This window comes from Petromyzon marinus, chromosome 16 (assembly GCF_048934315.1).
Source record: "Petromyzon marinus isolate PM22_M1 ecotype Great Lakes invasive population chromosome 16, UKy_Petmar_22M1.pri1.0, whole genome shotgun sequence".
Lineage (NCBI taxonomy): Eukaryota > Metazoa > Chordata > Hyperoartia > Petromyzontiformes > Petromyzontidae > Petromyzon > Petromyzon marinus.
In genome coordinates, this window is record NC_133682.1 from 1,629,315 (window position 1) to 1,650,894 (window position 21,580).

At 50.5% G+C, this 21,580-nt stretch overlaps 1 protein-coding gene across 3 annotated transcripts in view; it reads right to left on the reverse strand.

The window, feature by feature from the left end:
- LOC116943012 (centrosomal protein of 135 kDa-like) overlaps positions 1-21,576 on the reverse strand; it is a 32,650-nt gene extending 11,074 nt beyond the window's left edge. The window contains exons 1-13 of one of the 3 annotated variants that reach the window (XM_032955604.2): positions 19,466-21,576; positions 17,284-17,474; positions 16,481-16,648; positions 15,081-15,222; positions 14,780-14,864; positions 5,313-5,441; positions 4,209-4,424; positions 3,126-3,191; positions 2,815-2,965; positions 2,092-2,315; positions 1,450-1,605; positions 770-943; positions 239-316 (exon numbers count right to left, since the gene is read on the reverse strand). In XM_032955604.2, coding sequence (XP_032811495.2) covers positions 239-316; positions 770-943; positions 1,450-1,605; positions 2,092-2,315; positions 2,815-2,965; positions 3,126-3,191; positions 4,209-4,424; positions 5,313-5,441; positions 14,780-14,864; positions 15,081-15,222; positions 16,481-16,648; positions 17,284-17,474; positions 19,466-19,578 — 1,893 coding nt within the window. In that variant the 5' untranslated portion in view covers positions 19,579-21,576. Of the gene's footprint in view, positions 1-238; positions 317-769; positions 944-1,449; positions 1,606-2,091; positions 2,316-2,814; positions 2,966-3,125; positions 3,192-4,208; positions 4,425-5,312; positions 5,442-9,544; positions 11,378-14,779; positions 14,865-15,080; positions 15,223-16,480; positions 16,649-17,283; positions 17,475-19,465 lie in introns of those variants that run through there. The other 2 variants (XM_032955606.2, XM_032955605.2) reach the window with 2 other exon arrangements.
- Positions 21,577-21,580: the final 4 nt, after the last annotated feature.

Here is a 21,580-nt window from a genome sequence, read left to right on the forward strand (position 1 = left end):
CTGACAATGCCAGATAACAGCTTATGGAAGTGGACACTACAGAACTACCTCCTTCTGATATCCTTTCATAGGCCTTCTAGTTAAACACAATAGGTTGGGGGGGGGGGGCAGCAGTTTCAATTGTGAATTAAATGTACAACGCCTGTACAAAATATTTTAACAGACGCTCGACACGGGTGTGACGCAAGCGCCACCAACTCCGCGTTAACCATGATGCCAAGCGTCGGGCGACTCTCACCGTAAGAGCGTTCGCCTCCACGTCCTCCAGCCGCTGCTCCAGCCTCGCCCGCTCGCTGATCGCCGTCTCCTGCGCAATCTGCCACGCGCACCGACGGACGGCATCGCAACACGATGGCAGATGAGAAAATGCGAAAAAAAATCAGTTTTATCTCAATTGTGCTGTCAGCTCCACGTATTGAGTGACCTCCGTTCCGCACAGCAGGGGGTGAAACTTTAACCCACTTAACTTAAGTGCAGAACTAAATTGAGATTTTTGTGTTGCGTGCAGTCGTTGGTCAAGAAACCATCCACTCACTACGGCGCTCTGGCCTCTGGACCACCCGGACACCTCATATGTGATTGGGTGCATTATGGGTGATTTGATCAGATGCAACACCCAAAGATATCCTCACATGTTTGCTACTTATCAAACATCCTTACAAACAAACGATATCAGCTGTGCCTGCACGTGCTCAAAATTTAAAGCTACAGGAGGGGCAGAGGGGTTGTGGTTTGGTTTTGCCGGGAGGGCCCAGAGTGCTTGCGGCACCTGTAGTCGCTGGCGCAGGCTGTCGCGCTCGGTCGTCATGCGTCTCAGGTCGGCGATGGCGTCGTCCCGCTCGCGCTCCACGCGCCGCAGCACGGCCTGGGCGCCCAGCCCCGCGCGCGCCGACTTGGGGCTCCGCACGGCTTCCCGGCGCAGGCGGGCGAGCTCCTCCTGGGACTGGGGAAGCACAAACGCACACGGGCACACGCGTAAAAACAAAGAACCCCCTGCAGCCTAAGACTGTTGGAATCAATGCTGTTAGCGCGTCATACACACACATATATACGCATACACACAAAAGACAAAGATCAATCGTATGCAACGATAGAGACTGTGGCAAGTGCTGTTAGCGAGCACCTATTAAGCCCGGTGCAATCCCAGTGCCAAGGTTTATACATTCTACTAGGTACTTGTTGTTTATATCCGAGTCAACCTAGGTGAGGCCTGCTACCAGTTCTGAAATTAGAAGTGGCTGGGAACCGACCTCAGGTCACCATATTTGTAGAGCAGGGCACTACTTAACCATTACGCAACCACTCCCCATATGCGTATACACACACACAACACACGGGCCTATTGACAAGCGCTGGCTGAGCCTTACCGCTTCGGTCCCACCAACTGCCCGTAGACCAGCGGGGGGGGGGGGGGGGGCGGAGAAGGGGGCGGGGGCGGCGCCCTCTCACCTGCTGGTAGAGAGAGTTGGTCTTGTCGCGCTCGGCCGTGAGCACCTTCACGTTGCCCTGGATCTCGGCGATGTGGCGCTCGAACTTGTCCAGCATGCCCTGTAGCTCGTCGCGCTCCCGCGTCACCTGCACCAGCCTGGACTCGTAGGTGCCGCCCTGCCGGGGCAACACCGCGCGGCGCCGTTCACTTTCACGCAGAACCCGGACTCCACAGGTGGCTATGGCGCGCCGCCGGTAATCTGCCACCGCAGAGGCGAGGGTTGGCAGATCGCGTAAATATTGCAAAACTCCCTGCACGTGGGCGTGGAGGAGGCCAGAAGAAGGTGGTACACCAAGTGTGGATTAATCCCCATCAGTCCCATTCGTACGGGATAGTTTTGCGCCCTCGCACGTGTGGGTTTTCTTGCGGAGCCTTTCCTCCCACAAGCATGAACACTCATTAGTTGGCTGAACACATCTTAATACATAGAGCACGGATAAGATCAGCTTGTGCGCAGGAGCTAGATGGATTGCTACATCGCGTGACCACGAGAGAGAGATGGGACGGATCAAGGCTGCTGACGGCAACGACGACGACCGTGGCCTTAACGACCGATGGCGGCCTCGAGGCCCGCAATGGCCGCGTCCCCACCCAGCGCCAACCTTGACGGGGGAGGTGCGGCTTGGGCTGCGGTGGCGCGTGGGGCTCGAGGCGCCGGCCCGCAGCAGTGCCGCCAGGCGGTCCGCCTCGGCGCGGAAGTGGTCCCTCTCCTCCTCGAGCGTGCGAACGAACGAGTCGAGGCGCGACGGCGACACGCGCTCCTTGCCGCCGCCGCCGCCGCCGTTGCGTCGCTTCAGCCGCTCCACCTCCAGCACCAGCTCGCGCTCTGCGCAGGAGCCAGTGCCAAAGGAAAACCACGGCAAAGTGGCGGGGGTGGGGGAGAGTAAGTAACAAATGTTAGAATGCCGAGGAAGAGTATCGGTGATTGCTGTTAGCAGTCATGGTGCAAGCTGTGACTTTCAGGATTGCAGGTTTAAAAGCCGCTTACATTTTTAGAAGGCATGTATTTTTAATGCATCTGTGAAAACATGAATAGGTACTTGCTAGCAACACTGGCAAGGGGGTTGGAAGTGGTCCACGGATTGACTCATTGCAGTAACTACAACTTAGGGTAGTTTTCATTTTGGAAAATCTTTTTTATTGTTGCACGGCGGTTCACGATAGTTTGTTGAGGATTGACAATGGTCCGTGTCTCCATAAAATTCGGGACCCATTAGTCTGGAAGGCTACACGTGGAACCTTCGACTTTGCATTTGTGTGGCGCAGCAGTCAGGGCCTGTGCAGCGATCCCCGAGGCCTGGTGAGCTCAGAGTGTGGCGACGTGCCAGTGACGGTGAGCTTGTTGAGCCGGTTGCTGAGCCGCTGCTTCTCGTCCTGCGCCGAGTCGAGCAGCTCAGAGAGCCGGCGGCTTTCGGTGGCGCGAGACTCCAGCTCCACGCGCAGCCTCACCACCTCCGCCTCCGCCTCGCCCGACTCCTGGAGCCGCACACGCACGCACACGCGTGTACACCGCGTCCTCAACGTACTGGGCTAATTCAGGGGTGGGGTTCCCCCCGGGAGATCAGTTTCCTTAACAAAACCCCGTTATTTCCATGTCATGCGTATTTGAAACTCGCGTATCTTTTGTTAAGCTTACGGATCTCAGCTTAGCAACTTTATCTTCATATGCTTCAACTTCTCTCTGCAGACGCTTGTTTTCAGACTGCAACGAGAGAGCACGATTCATGTTACAACAAATAAAGCCAACTCGGCGCGTTGAATGTTCGACAGTATTTGGATTCGATGGGGACAATCGCCATTAAAACCCCCAGGGTAAGTTCAAGACGGGGACTGCATGTACAAGAGTGTTTCAAGTTTAGATCGCTTAACTCGGTGAGAACTCAAGAGTCTAGGATAGTCTCATCTGCAAGAGTGGAATGGGTCACCAAAATGAAAAGATTTAAACAAATAAAAATCGGAACAAAAACATTATTACGTGAGGAATTGAGAATATTGCAAATCTAATTCCCTGCAGCAAACATAATTCCCAAGAGTGAGTTTGAGGCAAGGCTAGGGTTGTGCTTGTGAGCGGTAGATTTAAGCTAGGGTGCATTTTCGACTGTTAAGATGCTGGGAAGGGTTTGCAAGTTTTAGAGATGAAGGCGAGGACATGTTTGCAATCATTGCACACTGATCATAGTGGACGATAAGATCGATACTGGGATGTGTTTGCAACGGTTTTATGCTGGGATGGAGTTGCAAGTATTCAAGATCAAGGTTGGGTATGTATGAAAACACTTCTCTGCAACCGGGGTGCATTCATCGGCGTAAGAAGGTCGGTGCCAGCGTGGGCTTGTGGCTGTGGGGTCATGGTCGTCAAATCGAGGCTGGAGGCAGCATTTGCAAGTTACGGCGCAAGTCGCGAGTTGCGTTAACTCCCTTGCCTGATATACGAGAGGTCGTGGGTTCAATCCAAACCCTGACGCCTGCTGTATATTTGGAGTTTGCATGTTCGCACTGTGGCCATGTGGATTTTTCTCCGTGTCCTCCAGTTTTTCCCTCCGCGTTTAGAGTATATGGCTGCTATAAATGTCCATACAATAAGCCACTTGGTTGAGTTATTATACGTGGCCAGGTGGCTTCTGAAAAAGAGCTACACAGCTCAGTGGGGCCTTTCCCGGCAAAATAAAACTTGTGATTTAGTTTAAGTCGAGCGGGTGTCGGCGGCGCGCGGAGCAACCTTGGCGGTGTCGAGCTCTCGGCGAGCGGAGAGCAGCGTGGAGTCGCGCTCGCGCTCCATCTGCTGCGCGAGCGCGTCGATGTCGGTGAGTTCGCGGCACAGCTCCTCGTTGCGCACGCTCAGCTCCGCCGCCTCGCACTCCTTGCTGTGCTCGCGCTCCGAGAGGCGCGACGTGCGCTCCTGCAGGTCGCGGTTCGCCTGCTGCAGGTACTCCACCTGCGACGCGCCGTCGGCAAATAGATTTTTGGTAAATTGTTTTCTTTTCCCACCCCCCGCCCCCCCCCCTCTAATTGTAGTCCAAGTGCACCAATTGCATCGTGTCATGAGGAAGAAGAATCGTGTATACGCATGGAATACAGGCGAGCCCCCGCACCTATGAACGGTCGCAAGTCGAGCTGCCGTAAGTCGAATCCTTATTTTCCAATGTTATACATTGGGTTCCCGTTCCTGGAAACCCATTTGCATACCATAAACAGACCAAAATTGACCACGAAAATAAATGAAAATAACCCTAACATTTATAGTAACTTAACATAACTTTCACAAACATGTATTAAGTAAAGACAAACACTTACAGTACCTTTCTGCACATGCATCACATTTCCTCTTCTAAGACGTAGCAAAAGGCGAAAGTTCTTCGAAATTTTATGAAAATGTACAAAAGAAGTGAAGAGCGTTGAGAAAGAGACGCTCTCGGCGCAGTTGCAGACTGTCAGGCTCGACTTCGTGAGTCGCGGGTCACCTCTATGTAATCTATTCTCAACATGGGTTTGTCCTTGGAATTATTGAATTGGGGTTACTTATGTTAAGTTTCAAGTTGCACAACAAGATGATGGCACATGGGCAGGCAGGCAGGCAGACATGGTCAGACACACAGAGAAGATCAAGCTAATGCATTAATGCTCTCGACTTTAGTTGGAAGGCATTAAAAACGTTAATCTGGCAAACGCTGCACCACCTTGCGCCAGGGAAAAGCTCAAGACCAAACGTTTCTTGAAGGCGCTGCACTATGCCTTGCAGCTTTACTCTGCTGCGCCTGCAAAGGCTTGGCGGGGGGTGATTGTGGTTGCGGAGGTGGTTGGAGGTTAATCACGGCAGGCTTACCTGCAGGTTGAGGTGAGATATGAGCTTCTCGTTGCTGCGATTCTTGGCTTCGAGGGAGACGACATCGTGCGGAAGCCCCCCGCTGAGCGTGCGTCCCAGACGATCGATCTCGCGGTCTCTCTCCTCCACCTCCACGTGTAAACACAGAGATTCCACGCTTACATGGTGAATCAGGATATTATTTAAGTCTGAGTTGAATCTTGACTTAAAGCTTTCGTGACTCCAGGAATTCATATTCTTTGGGTCTTTCGGTAAAGTCACGTAGATAGGTTCAAAGAAAATAACAAAACATAACAAAAAGCTATTTTCATTTAACCTATGTGACTTTACCGAAAGACCCAAAGAATAAGCCTGAGTTAATTTGGGGATGGCCCAGATCTTGTTCAGACACCCACGTGTCACTGATGTGATACACATACACACGACAACAGCCGCCATTCATCACTAAGCAATGGTGAAATTAGCACGGCGCTTTTGTCTGGCGAGGTGCCCCTTCACGCCAGGTGAAATGGCAAATGCTCGCCAGCAGGAGATTCACGGGGACAGATCCTAATGTTATTGGATAACTGATTCGGGCGACTTTCAGATATAGCATCCACACTTCCCACTTCCTTTTTGGTCTAGCTGGGAGACGCACACAAAGATCGCCCCTGTAGCCTTAAGCAGGCTGCTAGGGTGCCACTTGGGGTGGGTGTATTTGTGTGTCTCCCCCCAGTGGGGTGGGTGGTCAACACCACGCCAGGCCGCCACACTGCACGAGGTACTCAGTTGAGGCTGAGTTGGCCTAGGGGTGGCAAAGTCGGATCACCAGGTCCGTAGCACAGTGTGCTAACCACTACGCTACCGCTCCCCACACAAGGGTCACACACACGAACATATGAACATGCACCAAACACATTAAAATCAACTGTACATGCACAAATCAATCGCAAGTGCCCATATTGCATGCACATACACAACCATATAAACTTTTTTCTTCCTGATGGCGAACGCTTGCGTTGCGATCGAAACCTCGAAGTTTTTTGTTATTTTTTGTTATTTTCTTTGAACCTATCTACGTGACTTTACCGAAAGACCCAAGAAAAGACTATTTCTGTTGAAAGTGAAATCTGTGCAAATGTTTTCTTAATCATCAGCCATGATAAATCTACTGCTAGATTAATGCCTTCTGAAGTCGTCACCAGCACTCATGGGTAACAATGCACCTAGCACGTGCACACGAGCTAATATCCTGGCTCCATCTCCATGGTCGACGAATCCCTTGGGAGAAAAACATTTTAAAACAGGCCACCATGTCGACACACGTTGGGTCTTTAGCTCCGTGCCACTGCAAAGTCGTGGCCTGGAGGTGGGAGGCACCCGTTTGCAACTTCTTGGGGAGCCCTCTCATCCAGACAAACTCGGCTCTATCTCCGGGGCCATTAAACGCTGAAATGACCTGTCCCATGCCAGCCGTTACCGGCACAAAGCGGCGTCTCCATGGAGACCAGCCGGCAATGCCCACAACTCACAGGCCCGGCCCATGTCCCACTAACCGGGGAGGAATCCCTGCAAAATGCAGATGGGCGGAACGTCTCGTGTGAGGAATCTCAGATGGATGCATCCCAGACCGGCACGCAGCATGCATTTGAATACCTTCTTTGAGCCTATGAGCAAGCCACCCGGGAATGTGCACAACCTCGTCAGCTATCAGAAGCTAAGCAGAGTAAAGGCTGTAGAGTGTGTGGGTTGGTGACCGCAGCGCTTTATAAAGCAAGCGTTGTAGGCGCCTGGGGAGCTACATTGTCAGCAGACGGTGGTGTTGTACTGCAGTATGCTCCAACGACTGTGCTCCCCATCTTCATCAACCCGCACTGATCGGCGTGGTGAAGTATGGTTAAATACCTCCCCCCACGACCAATACGGCGCGAAGAGACCCTCGTCCAGCAGCGGATTGACAACAGGGCGGCATCGATGGCATCACACGCATTGTAATCTCACAGCGTGCTGCAGGGTTGTCATGGTAACCAGCGTGCCCTCGCAAATCACAGCCACCGGTTGCAGGGCAATTTGCTTATCTAAATAACATCTTGTTGTTCGCCGAGTCCCACGCGCACGTCATGTCGAAACTTGTCGGGAGAAACTTCTGCACAGAGCCGGAAGCTGTGGCCCCAAGCCGTACCCATGGAGACTGGCTTTCCTTGCGCGAAGGCATCTCCATCTGACCGTGAAACAGGCGGCCGGAGCCAAGCACGGCGGTCGCTCCACCTCCTCAGCTTGCCGAGGGCTCTCCTGGCCAGGGGCAAAGCGTCCCGGCAAAGCCCACCAAACAAGCCCACATAATCCCCTAGTCCACGGGAACCACGGCAGGGGCTGACCCACCTGTCCTCGTAAAGCAAACTTTAGCGGTAGCGTTTTGCCTATAAGCCCATTTTTTTTTAAAGTATTGGTTACGATCATAGTCGCCGTCGACGCATTATTTAAAAGCATCATCATGATAAATATCGTTTAGCATCACTATCGACCTTTGTTGAGCGGGAGGTCGCTCATTCTCCCCTGCTGCCCTCCGCTGTCTGGAACTCCCTTCCCACAGTCGTCCACGCTGTCAACTCCCTGCCACTGTTTAAGTTCAGACCCAAGATCTTCTTCTGCTCTGCTGCAATAAACTAACTTGCCTCTCTCTCTAAAAAACGGCAATTCTATCTGTGCCGTGTATGGTGATGCAATCGCATTTAGGCAGTGCTAAATAAACCCATTCATATAATCAAACATGATCACTTACATCATGAATTATTCATACATATAATGATCATCATCAAACAGCAATAGCATACTAAAACATAATTATTCACATTATCAGGCATTCATATCATTATCATCGCTGAGCATCATTCTGAATGTCATTAAGCATGATCTTTAACATCATAATCATCATCAGATTCAGCATCCACCTCTGTCATTCCAATCATCATCATCATCATTAAATATCCTGGGTCGATAAAACAACCACTTCCCGTTAAATAATAAAGGTTTTTGGGTTAGATCGCGTTCATTTATAAATGTGTCGCAACCCTCCACCACCCGACACGGCCAATCAGCAAAAAAAGTGTCACGTTGACAAAAGACAAATAATTCACTACTTCAGCCCACCGGTGTGTTGAAGAGTTAATCCACAATTACAGTTTGAGATTAACTCTTCAACACACCGGTGGGCTGAAGTAGTGAATTATTTGTCTTTTGTCAACGTGACACTTTTTTTTTTGCTGATTGGCCGTGTCGGGTGGTGGAGGGTTGCGACACATTTATAAATGAACGCGATCTAACCCAAAAACCTTTATTATGAATAATATTGGTCGCGAAAGCCTACGTGTTAAACTGACTTCCCGTTAAAGCCTCACTCCGTGGAAAGCAGTGAATAGTTTACGATAGTCCTTGCTGAACTTTCACCCTACAGGGGTTGAGTCGCCATTCAATTTACAGTCTTTCTCCCATTGTCCATTCATAAAAAAGATCCCCAAAATAGCCAGCACAGACTGTTGGGGCAGGTGCTGTTAGCGAGCACCTATGAAGGGCAGAACGGCACACGATGGGGTGGGTGGCCAACACCAAGCCCTGCCGCCTTTGTCTCCCTAGCGGCAATGTTTACACACCGCAAAAGGTACTCATTTTAGGCTGAGTCTACCTTGGGGAGGCCCAGGACCGGTTAAGATAATAGTCACTGACGTTGGCCGGAAACAGGAATCGAACTCGGGTCGTCAGGATCGCAGCGCAGCGCACTAACCGCTGCGCCACCGCTCTCCATACAGCACATGCACGGCCACAGGTATTGTATGCACGCTCCATACACAGAGCTTGACTTCAAACGGGTCTGTCTGAATATATTTTCACACCCGGCACACCACATCTGCCATACATACCTCTCGTTATGGCTGCTCAGTTAAGCTAAATGTAACTGAGCAGCTCCCAATCTCAATTGTATAGCGTATAACAATTAATAGTCGGTTAGACGAAGACATTATATGCCAATAATGGAAAGAAGCTTCCCAGCACGTGGAAGAGATTCGTCGGACATCAAAGCCGAACGGACCACTGAGTGCAATTTTACAACAAACCATCGAGTGAGTTCCTCCAAGAAGCTCCCAAGCAAGCGGAAGCGAAACGTCGGGCTTCAAATCCTAACGGCACGCGGTACCACCCGAGCCGGTGTCGCGGTGCGGCGCCCCCCTGCGCCCCTTCCCCGTGCCGTGCGTTACCGGAGGTCGCACCCCGGACGCGCTCCTGTGCCGCCGGGAAGAAGACATCGCAGCGCCGGGCTCCTCCTAAAGCACTCCCTCGGGTCGCCTGCTCGATCGCGCCGTGCACACTTCCTAGTTGCTGCTGCAGCACGGCAAGAGGCCGAAGCTCGAGAGGAGGTGCGGGGGGAGGGGGGTGAGCCTCAAGGCGGCGGCGGTGGTGGATTTGCGGCGACCGTGATTGAAGCGCGATCTAGCTATGAATGGGGCGGTAGACACGCGTGGTGAGTGTGTGTGAGAGTGTGTGTGTCTGTGTGTGCGCGCGTGTCGACGTGAGTGTGCCTGCGTGTGCATGTATACGCCTGTGAGCGCGTTCACTATTGTGCGAGTGCTTCTGTGTACTTCTTGTGTGCATGCGTGTGCGTCAGTACTGTACGCACGCTATATGAATGAGTTGCGGGCCTAAATGTAAGTGTACTCCTACGCGTGGGGTTTCACCACCACACCACCACTCATCATGAGCCGCGTTCGCTAACAGCACTTGCACCAAATCTACATAGACTGTAGAGTGCACGGATGATCTCTGCCTTTCTTTGTCTCTGTGTGAATTCCTTTGCTCCTGTCCGCGTGTCTTTTACGTAGCAAGTGTGCCTCTACGTGCGCTGTGCGTGCGCACGCGAGGAGTCGGTGTGCAACTCTGCGCGCGCGTCTCTCTCTCTCTCTCTGTACGAGTGTGTGTGTGTCTGTTCCTGTACATGCGTGTGTGTGAATGCGTGTGCATCTGAGCGAGAAGGATGGATGAAACGGGGGAGGGTTGAAGAGGAGGGGGGGACGCTAGTTGCCCTGAGAGCGGCGTGCTTAGAAACGGCTGTCCCAACACGTGCGCACACGCGCGCGTGGGTTCGTGTGTGCCGTTGTTATCAGCGCGGCTGTCAGCCCCAACCGTGCGAGTACATGCGTGTGTGTGTGTCGGGGAGTGCGGTGGGGAGCGGTGGTGTAAGTGGGGAGCGGTGGTGTAAGTGGTGAGCGGACCCGGCGGGCGAACCCGAGTTAGATTCCCGATCTCGGCCAACACCAAGTAACGGATTATATGAATCGGTGCCGAGCCCTCCCCTAGGTCGAATCAGCCTCAAACGAGGGCCTGGTGCGATGTGTACACATCGGCACCGGGGAGACAGAGGCGGCCTGGCGTGGTGCTGGCCACCCACCCACCCCCTCGTGTGCGTTGCAGGTATTGGCTAACGGTGAATATTTCTCTATTCGTGTCTCAGTGTACGCGTGCTGTTTACTTTCCTCGCGTCCGTTGCCCCTGTTGCAACCCTCGCCTCGTTTCGCGTGCCCGCCCGCGTACGACTCAATGGTGTTCGCTCACGATACGCAGTACCCGAGCTCAAGTACTCGGGCCGGGGTCAGTCAAGGTAGTTATAGCGGTCTACCGGTCAGCGGCGCTCCCCACGCTGTGTCCGGCGACCACGCCACCGGCGGTTACAAAGTGGACGTTAAAGACCCACGTGGCCGGTAGGTGGCAGTAACCACGGTGGACTGACTCTGTACCGAGCCCCTCGGTCTCGCGGTGGAAATTCCACGTTACTATAGACTTGACGGGCGGCAAGTTCATCGGCGAAGATAACCGCCGCTGCTGTTGTTGCTTTTTTCCCCGACAAAGTGGTACTCAATTTTATCGGCCGCTCCCCCGCCCGAGTCCGCGCTACTACCACAGTGTCAAGCCCCGAGGCTGCGGAATTAAATCACCGACCGTGCAACGCATGTGAACGGTGCAACGCATGTGAACGGTGCAACGCATGTGAACGGTGCAACGCATGTGAACGGTGCAACGCATGTGAACGGTGCAACGCATGTGAACGGTGCAACGCATGTGAACGGTGCAACGCATGTGAACGGTGCAACGCATGTGAACGGTGCAACGCATGTGAACGGTGCAACGCATGTGAACGGTGCAATAAAATAACTGTGCTGTTCCGCTAAAATTAGCGTGGACAGCCATCCTCAAGTCACTCGACAGATCGAGTTTATCACTTGCGAAAGCGGAGCGTGGAATCGTAGATATAACTATAATGGTTCCTTGCCTAAACGTCGCCAGAGCAGATAGTGATACCACAGGGATAGTAAAACTTTAGTCGTACCGATGTATATGTATGGCCAATTTAGAGTTAATTATATTTCGTGATCACTCCACTAATTACAAATGGCTTTCAGTTAAGTCACTGTTATTGACCACAGAGAAATTGGAACCACTCAAGTTATGCCACCTCTGGCTGCACTGTACCGAAAAGTGAAACATCTGGTTTGGGCTCATGGACGAGATGAAGGCCATTGTTTAAATTCACTTCCACTTGCGAGTAAATTAACTTCAATCAAAAACGGCGACTAATTGGGGGGGGGGGGGGGTCTATTGAGCACAGATGGCAATGTAAACACGAACCCCCTGAGGTCATGACCAGGGAACACGAGGGGGGTCACATGCCAAGGGATGTGACCCTGCTGCCTAGTGGCACGAGCAAGTCGACCACATCGACTCCACAAATACAAATGGGCCTCATGCTATGTCGGTGCGAGTTGATGCTATGCAATACTCACACGGTTCTCGCTCAGTTATTGTGAATTCCCCAAACACCTGGATTCCATTGCTTCAAGCAGACTCACACAGAGACCCATAGACTCACACAGAGACCCATAGACTCACACAGAGACCCATAGACTCACACAGAGACCCATAGACTCACACAGAGACCCATAGACTCACACAGAGACCCATAGACTCACAGAGCACGTTCACTGTTCTGCGAGCGCTTCTATGTACTACTTGTATGTATGCGTGTGCGTCAGTATTGTACGCACGCTATATGAATGAGTTGCGGGCCTAAATGTAAGTGTACTCCTAGGCGTGGGGTTTCACCACACCACCACTCATCGTGCGCCGCGTTCGCTAAGAGACCCATATCCTCACTCAGAGACCCATTTCCTCACTCAGAGACCCATAGACTCACGCAGAGACCCACAGAATCGGAGTGTAGACACAGTGGGCATGTTTCTCTGTTAATGTCCCAAACACCTGGGACCCCACCACAATCGCAGTTTGATGCCGAGCCCTAGATTATTTATGACTTCACTTGCATTTTACATCATATATCCTCGTCTGTTTACATATTAGTTCAAGTCACCCTATATCTGTTTCATGTTTCTGTAAATGAATCAGTGAAAAATATACACCAGGCCAACTTGCGCAGTAGGCAATTTAATATTTAACATTGATTTAACATAGATTTTTGTTTGCGTCAATGTTGTACTTTGTTTTTTTTGTAATTTTCTCTTTTGTCATTTTAGTAACCCACGTAACTCTTGAAAATACGTCTCTACTGGTCTCTTGGTGCTCACCTGGTTAAACAAAATAAACTTAAACTTGTAACATGCACTATGTGAGTTCAATGAGAAACACACGCATCCCATCTCACACAAGAAATAATCGTACACTCTGGTGCCTGTTCAGCTCTGACTCAGATGCAGGAAAGTTCCTGTTACATCATCAATCGCAGCGCCACGTCGCCTTGAACATTGTTCTCCTTAGGTTCACACAATCCGGGTGTTGCAATTGTTAGTGCACTCAAAATCACGATCAGAAGGATCAAAATTCAACCTTGTTGGGTTTGACTCAGCCCGTCATTTCTCGTGGATTGATAAAAACAAATACCACTTTGTGGGAAGTTAACAGTGGTTGTCAAACAGATTACTCACTCCATTGTAGGATTGCTATGAACTTGACGACATGAGTTTGATTCCAGGCCACAGCTAACAATGAGTGGTGAGTGGTATCTGAACTGGTCTTTGGCCCCCACCCTTCACCAACGCATGCAGTGAAGTATGGTCAAACAAACCCCATGGACAACTCAGCGTGGGCAGGCCTTCATCCAGCAGTGGATTAACAAAGGCTCAAACTTATCAGCATTCTGGGATTTCCCCCAATTGCTCAGGGCTACAAGATTAATGTATCCCATGATAATTTGAAATAGTATCCAGTCATTTTTGAGGTCCATGCAGGTTTTACATTATGAACAACACTGTCCACAACATTTATCAGAGTGTTCAGGTTGCATAGCAGACCGCTTTGAGGGTCTAGGAAACGCCCCACGCAACCAGGGGATATAATTAGCCATCATCGTTAATCCGCCCCAGACGTCACGCGTGCGTCCGAGGTCAGGCCCTACGCTGCTCGATGAAGGCAATCGCTTGGAACCACTCATCGCAAATGCTGACAGCACACGCCATTAACCGTGAGCACATGCGAGATAATTGCTCACCGAGTCCCATCGGAAAACAAAGCGGCGTGGACCACTGTGGTTGAAAATAAATGATGCCCAGGACATCGTTTCAGCTGGGCATGTCTGGGTCAGCAACCTGCAAATATTTCCGCACCTGGCACACAACATCCAGTATACCACTTGCTATGGCTGTGGCTACTAGTCATGTGCCACCTACTCCAGTAAACCAATGAGCAGGATTTTTTTTCAGTAAGGAATTAAAGCCCTCACTTCACCTGCTTATCTGTCTCTCTGTATAAATCAAAGCATAATAATGCAAGCATAAAATAATTGCTTCTATTAAAACCCGTGAACAAACTCGTAGAAATGAATGTGTGACTATGCATTACTCTGAAGAAAGTACTACAGCTCGTGATGGTCAGCTCACAATACCACATGTTGACAATACAATAAACAGCAATGTGGATTATGGGCCAAATTTTCACAATGACACAATGGCTAAAACACATTAATTCACATTAAGCTGCAGTTTGTTTCATTCTACAAATGATGCACGACATCTCATGCTATCTCATCCAACTTTTGTTACTCCTGTTTGCAACCCATTTGCACATTACCAAGCCATGTTGAACACCCACGCACAACCTAAGTTTATTTTCACTCTGCTGCAGACTACGTTAAACAACGCAACATGGACAACAAAATTGCTTTAAAAACCTTTATCGCTATGAAACTACACTGTTTAACGTCAGCGTTTAGTGAATTTCTCCATTGTTTATGATGGAGTCGTCGGTGAAATTCTGCCAAACATGTGCCAACGTGTGAATGTGACTTTATGTGTTTCTGGAACTAACAAGCACTTGCCCTTACGGTCGTGCAAGGCTAGAATGGGGGTGAATAGCTGTGCAAGGAACATAAGCAAAAGCGTTAAACGACATGTGGTTCATGCTGGCTGCTGCTCTGGGCACGTAACACTCACCTGCTTCCTGAGGGTTTTCAATCCCAGCTCAGATCTCTCCAACTCATCCTTGAGCCTCTGCACCTCCCGCTCTTGTTCCTCCAACCTACAGAACGATGCGCACCAGGTCAGACGCTTTTGCGATGTCCTTGCGGGGGTTAAGAAACGTATTATACTTGCCGCGGTGGAAGATCGGACCGGCGACCTCTCAATTGCAAGTCCAGTGTTGCTAACCGTGTCACCATGGCATCACACCCCTGCACTAAATCGAGGTTAATATCTCCCTTCACTGGCCCGGCCACTTCGAACCTGCCACACTCACCTTGTGCTGGTGAGCTGCACAATGTCGACCACGTAGGGGTCGTGTGGCTGGGCTACGGGTGGAGCCGACAGGACCGAGGGAGGCACCATCTCGTCGATCTGCATGCGCTGCCGGTGGAATGGGATGCTGCGCTGCTTTCCGCCTACGGGAACACGAACGACCGGGGAGTTGGGACTGCTGTCCTCAGGTCTGACGTGAATCACGGGGTAACCATCGTTCTGAACCCCACTGCAGTCATTCTGCTAGAAGACTTTGCAACAAGCTGTCTGCATCACTTGTGGATGAATATCGAGATTTCCTGTTAAACTTTAGAAATGTAAAAAATAAAATTGGGCTATATTAATAAATAAATCTCGCTTGCTTTTATAAATTATTTTTGTTGTTCATATATTTTGCTGTCCAGGCTTTGTGCACTGTCAATGTACTTGAGGGTTATATTCTTAGCTCTTTTATTATTTTATTGTTTCCCTTCAACGTGACTTTACCAAAAGAGCTAAGAATATGAATTACTGCAGTCACGAAAGCTTTAAATCAAAATACTTGAGGGTTACTTTTCAAATGAATCCATTTTCATCTATCATCATTACAGAGTGCCTTCCCGTCATATATTCCTAACGTTAACCTTTTCCTAGATCTTAAAAAATATATATTCTCTTTTTAAAGATGATCAAACCACATTCTTCCTGGTCTTTCACATGGTATTTTATCATTAATTCTACGTTAAATAATAATTCTGCGCTCCAAAAGACTTGTCAGTTACAATCATGACAGCCTTATTCAATGGCTTTAGGAACATAGCAAGAAACTTTAACTCGTTAAAACCACGGCTTAATTTCATCCAGACCTGTCAGGTAATTTATCCAGAATTTTTTTACGAACACGGCACACCACATCCATTAGATGTCTCACTGTGTGCTAGTTATCTACATGCCCAGGTGTCCAAATTGTGCGATTAATGCTGAGTCGTTGCAATCTTCTTGATTTAGTCCTCACGCTGCAGTCCTGTCTCTATGCCGAGTCCAGTCTAGCAGTCCTCGTTTAAACGTAACCTTGACTAAAAAGTAATTCACAATGTGTGGATTACAGCAGAAGTCCCTGCTGCATAGTAGGTGGGCTTTGACAGGACTCTTCAGGCGAAGGGATGACAGCCCATCAGCAAGAACAAACACTGGAGTGGCAACCAAAGGAGGCAACGCACCCAAGAGAACGTCCATCACGGGGATATAGATATGAGATTGACTCATGCGCCGATACTGGGTGGACTGCTGCATCTCAGGACCAAGCGGGATGACTGACTTGGGAATGATGTCATCCAGCAATGGATTGAAGATGATCATGTGCTGCACCTCCGATTGGAACGGTTGGCTATGTACGGTGCGAAAGAAGTTCAACAGACATACCGGGAGTTTGCACAACAGCCTGCATGTTCTTCTCTTGAAGCGTGGCGATGCGATCAGACTTGGCCCTGCCCTCCTTCTCGAGTGAGCGCACCTTGTGGACATACTGATTGTTCAGGAACTTCAGGTCAGCGTTCTCGTGCTCCAGCCGTCGAATTGTCCCTTTCAGATCTGGCACACAGGACGCACGCAAAACACATAAAATTTTATACAGAGGAATGAAATATCGTCGTGGTATGTTAACCAGGCATGGTGGTGCACACCTGTGAGCCAGCACATTGGAAGCAAGGGATGGTGGATTACACTAATTTAAGGCAAAATGTGACGTATGTGATGATGCTATGCATGATAATCCATAAAAGGCAAAAGATGTGGATTTGGCACACTCAATTGTGAAAACTTAATTTAAGTTTATTTTTACACGGTAAAACAAACTCACATTATTATTTTATTACCGGATATTGCCTGTGCAGGCTTATAATCCATGTAACGATAATATCACCTTGCATAATTGTCGACTGAATGTTAGTCGTGGGCCACGACTGGCCCGTGGGCTGTATGAAATGAAGTAAGGGATCGTATCGGGCCTGTGTATCTATGTAGAACTTCTTTCGCACCATATGTAATCAACTGTGCTAATCCGAGGTGCGGGGGAAGGACAATAAACTAAATACAGAAATCACTTTTTAAGAAATTAGTTTTTAATCCGTGGATTCATAAGTAGGTTATATATACCCCAATGTCGGAGTAACAGAGGGAGGCACAGGACAGGGAGAGGCGCACGGACGGCACGTAGGTGCGCTCACCCTTGCCGATGCGCTCGCACTCCTCGCGCGCCCGGATCAGCTCCATGTGCAGCGCGTTGTTGTCGCGCACGAGGCGAGCGTTCTCGCCACGGTACGGCTCCACGAGCGTGTCCACGTTCCGCGCCTCCTTCTCCGTCTTGCCGGCCGCCAGCTGGGCATTGCGCAGGCTCTCGGTGGTGTGCACCAGATCACTGCGGCGTAAACGCGCCAATGAGTTTTAGATAAAATTATCACTTGAGCGATTGGCGGTGGTGATAGCTTTGGGAGACCTTCATCCATGGCTCATGATGGTATTCACTTAGGTTACGTTTGGATGGTAGGCATTAAATGTACAGCTCCTTATCGATCCACTGCTGGATGAAGGCCTCTCCACTCATTGGTCATGGGAGTTGTTTGACCATACATCACCATGTGGATCAGTGTGAGTTGGTAAGAGGGAGGGCGGCAGGTGCAGAACGAGTTCAAAAATCACCCACCACTGATGTTAGCAGTAGCCAATAATCAATCTCAGGTTGCTGGGTTCATAGCGCGGTCTTCTGTCTACTGTGCCACCACTTCACCCTAGATTGTTATAATTTTATAATCAACAAATTATTAACTACTATCACAACATTGTCACCAACCACATTGAAAACAGCACACATACTCTTTGTTTTTTTTTACAGGAATTATACAATGACTTAATATCACTTTAACTACCACGGGAATGCCTGGCACAGTGGATCTTCACAACTATTCTAAATTAGGCTTTCGTTTTGGAGGTAGCTTTTGCAAAACACTCTTCCCCCCCCCTCGCCACCCCACTCATGCAAAAACGTCAAGTAATTGAAATAACAGCTGCTTTTAACCAGGTGTGCACACCTAACCTCGGACCTTGGGACAAACTATTTACTGAAGTAGCCACAATGAATGGTGTGTACCTAGATTTACTGCAGTAGCCACAATGTTTACCTATGCAGCGTCCATGCAGTTAACAAAGGAAAAAACCCGCATTGGAAAGCATCACAATTAACATCTTATTAGTTCAGTCACTATGTGGTAACACCAATCACAGGGACATTTCTCTGCCGCCCTACACAATTAACTAATCATGTGCTGCCGTGTTTTTTGTGCTGAATGGATCTCGCGATGTTGGTGGATGGCTCTTGCCGATAAGATGTTGCAATCTAGCAGCATTTACTTAGGAAGCCTGACTCCTGCTGATGAAAGTCGAAACTGGTCTAGAGTTTTTATGCTTTCACTAATTCTGCTGTTAAACATTGTTCCATGAAGTTACTCGACATATGGACTAAATGCTATGTAATTTGCATCTTATATAAATACAATAAGACTCGTACACTTTAATTATATCCATGACTTTATTTCAGAAGAGCTGTACTGCCATCTCCTGACCAACTCGTAGCAACACTTAACACTGACCACTGCTGGCCACCAACATCTGCCAAGCCCTAGTCTGATAACTCATTCAAGTACTACACGGAATCAACCCTGCTGAGCTTTAGAGATATGATGACATTGGGCATATTATTCAGACTGAACTGGTTGTACCCAGCTAGTTTGCAGGGTTCTCAGATTACTGAAATGTGATGTACTACCTGTCTAACACTTCAAAGGCGTGCAGTGTTTCAATCGAGGGGTTGTTGGCTTTGTTGAGAGTAGGCAGATTAAGTGGATGACAATACGTGAATTAGTACGTTCATTGTGCAGCCACCTGTGGGGAGATTATGCTTATACACCGATAGCAAGGTTTGTAGAGTGTTCCAATGCAGCTGGCGTGGTTTATATTTAATGTGTGTGTGTCATCTACGTTTTTGCAGGACACGCATTCATATTAACACGCAGTCTGTTGGTTGACTTGCAAAGAGGCACGCCTGCCATACAACTCTGTGGATTCAAGGGTTGGCAGATCACGCATGAGATTCTCGCTCTACCCACGAGGTGGCCAGAAAGTGAGTATACAGCAAGTGGGTTCGTGAACCCGTCTATTCGAACCTTTTGGAACGCCATGCAGTGGCGGGTACCGTCGTCGAGTCCAAGTAAAACATTTGAAAGGCCCCTCCTGAAAAGCAGTCATGAGCCTCCGCGCGTCTCAAATGAATGAACAGAGGAACGGATGAAGACACAGACATCGGTACGGGGAGGTTACGGGGAGGGGACGTGGGGGAGAAGTCTCGGCTCTTACCCGAATATCTTCTCCACGAGAGGCAGGGTCTCCACGCCCAGGGGCTGCCTGTAGCCCAGCTGGTCCAGCCGCTTGCGCAAGCTCACGAATTTGCGCTCGGCCGCCGAGCCCATCGCTGCTCCGAGCCCGGTCAGCGGTGAACGAATCAATGAATGAATTGAACAATGAATGAAATAAACAGCAATCCCGGGCCCGACTTGGCTGGCAGTCGTAATCACGTCGGTGTGGGAGTTGAACCGGTTAAGAGGCGGCGGATGTCCGGCCCCACTGCATGTACTGTACGGCCTCGCTGCCTCCCCCTGCCTGGGGTCCCCGGGGAGAGGGGTCCGAGGAGAGGGATCCTTGAGAGAGGGATCCTTGGAAGAGGGGTCCTAGGGAGCCGAGCCCAGACGAGAGGGGTCCAGGGTCCCTGGAAGCAGCGTCCGTTGACTCTGGAAATCGTAAAGTGTCCGGGTCTCAAGATGCTGGCTCTTGTTCGGTCGCGATCTGGCTCCCTGGTTCCTGGTCTCGCTCCCAGTCGACGCCTCGAGTCCTCTGACCCCTGCTCCAGGTCACGACCCGGCCTGGATTCCGACTCTTTGTCCCTCAGCCCTAGTCTCGCTGCGGGTCCTGGTCCTGATTGCCTGGCCTTGGTCTCACTCTGATGCTGGGTTCCCCGGTCTGGCGGGCGTCTCGTTCTGGCTCTCGACTCCCTGGTTCCGTTTGAGATCCGGTCCTGGTTCCTTTTGTCCCTTGAGTCCCCGATGTCCCGGTGCCTCGTCCCGGTCTAAGTCCTGGAATCTGTCTCTCCCCAGGTCCCGGTCTAAGTCCTGGGATCTGTCTCTCCCCAGGTCCTGGTCTAAGTCCTGGGTTCTGTCTCTCCCCAGGTCCCTGTCTAAGTCCTGGGTTCTCTCTGTCCACAGGTCCCGGTCTAAGTCCTGGGTTCTGTCTGTCCCCAGGTCCTGGTCTAAGTCCTGGGTTCTGTCTCTCCCCAGGTCCCGGTCTAAGTCCTGGGTTCTGTCCCCAGGTCCCGGTCTAAGTCCTGGGTTCTGTCTCTCCCCAGGTCCCAGTCTGAGCCCTGGGTTCTGTCTCTCCCCAGGTCCCGGTCTAAGTCCTGGGTTCTGTCTCTCCCCAGGTCCCGGTCTAAGTCCTGGGTTCTGTCTCTCCCCAGGTCCCGGTCTGAGTCCTGGGTTCTGTCTCTCCCTAGGTCCCGGTCTAAGTCCTGGGTTCTGTCTCTCCCCAGGTCCCGGTCTAAGTCCTGGGTTCTGTCTCTCCCCAGGTCCCGGTCTAAGTCCTGGGTTCTGTCTCTCCCCAGGTCCCGGTCTAAGCCCTGGGTTCTGTCTCTCCCCAGTGTCCCCAGGTCCCGGTCTAAGTCCTGGGATCTGTCTCTCCCTAGGTCCTGGTCTAAGTCCTGGGTTCTGTCTCTCCCCAGGTCCCGGTCTAAGCCCTGGAATCTGTCTCTCCCCAGGTCCCGGTCTAAGCCCTGGGTTCTGTCTCTCCCCAGTGTCCCCAGGTCCCGGTCTAAGTCCTGGAATCTGTCTCTCCCCAGGTCCCGGTCTAAGTCCTGGGTTCTGTCTCTCCCCAGGTCCCGGTCTAAGTCCTGGGTTCTGTCTGTCCCCAGGTCCCGGTCTAAGTCCTGGGTTCTGTCTCTCCCTAGGTCCTGGTCTAAGTCCTGGGTTCTGTCTGTCCCCAGGTCCCGGTCTAAGTCCTGGGTTCTGTCTCTCCCTAGGTCCTGGTCTAAGTCCTGGGTTCTGTCTGTCCCCAGGTCCCGGTCTAAGTCCTGGGTTCTGTCTCTCCCTAGGTCCTGGTCTAAGTCCTGGGTTCTGTCTCTCCCTAGGTCCCGGTCTAAGTCCTGGGTTCTGTCTCTCCCTAGGTCCTGGTCTAAGTCCTGGGATCTGTCTCGCCCCAGGTCTCCGTGGGGCTCTCCGCTTGGCGCCGTTCCGTTTGAATCTGCCGCCGCCCGCGCTGCGTCCCAACCACTCTCACCGCCGCGGCGGAGATTTAATTTCCTTTTACGTTTTAAACAAACGCAACAAAAACCGCATGATTAAGATCAGCACGCGTTAACGCTCACAATAAATTGATTTTAAAAAATTGCGTTTCATTTAAAATCAAAATAAAAACCAATGACGCCGC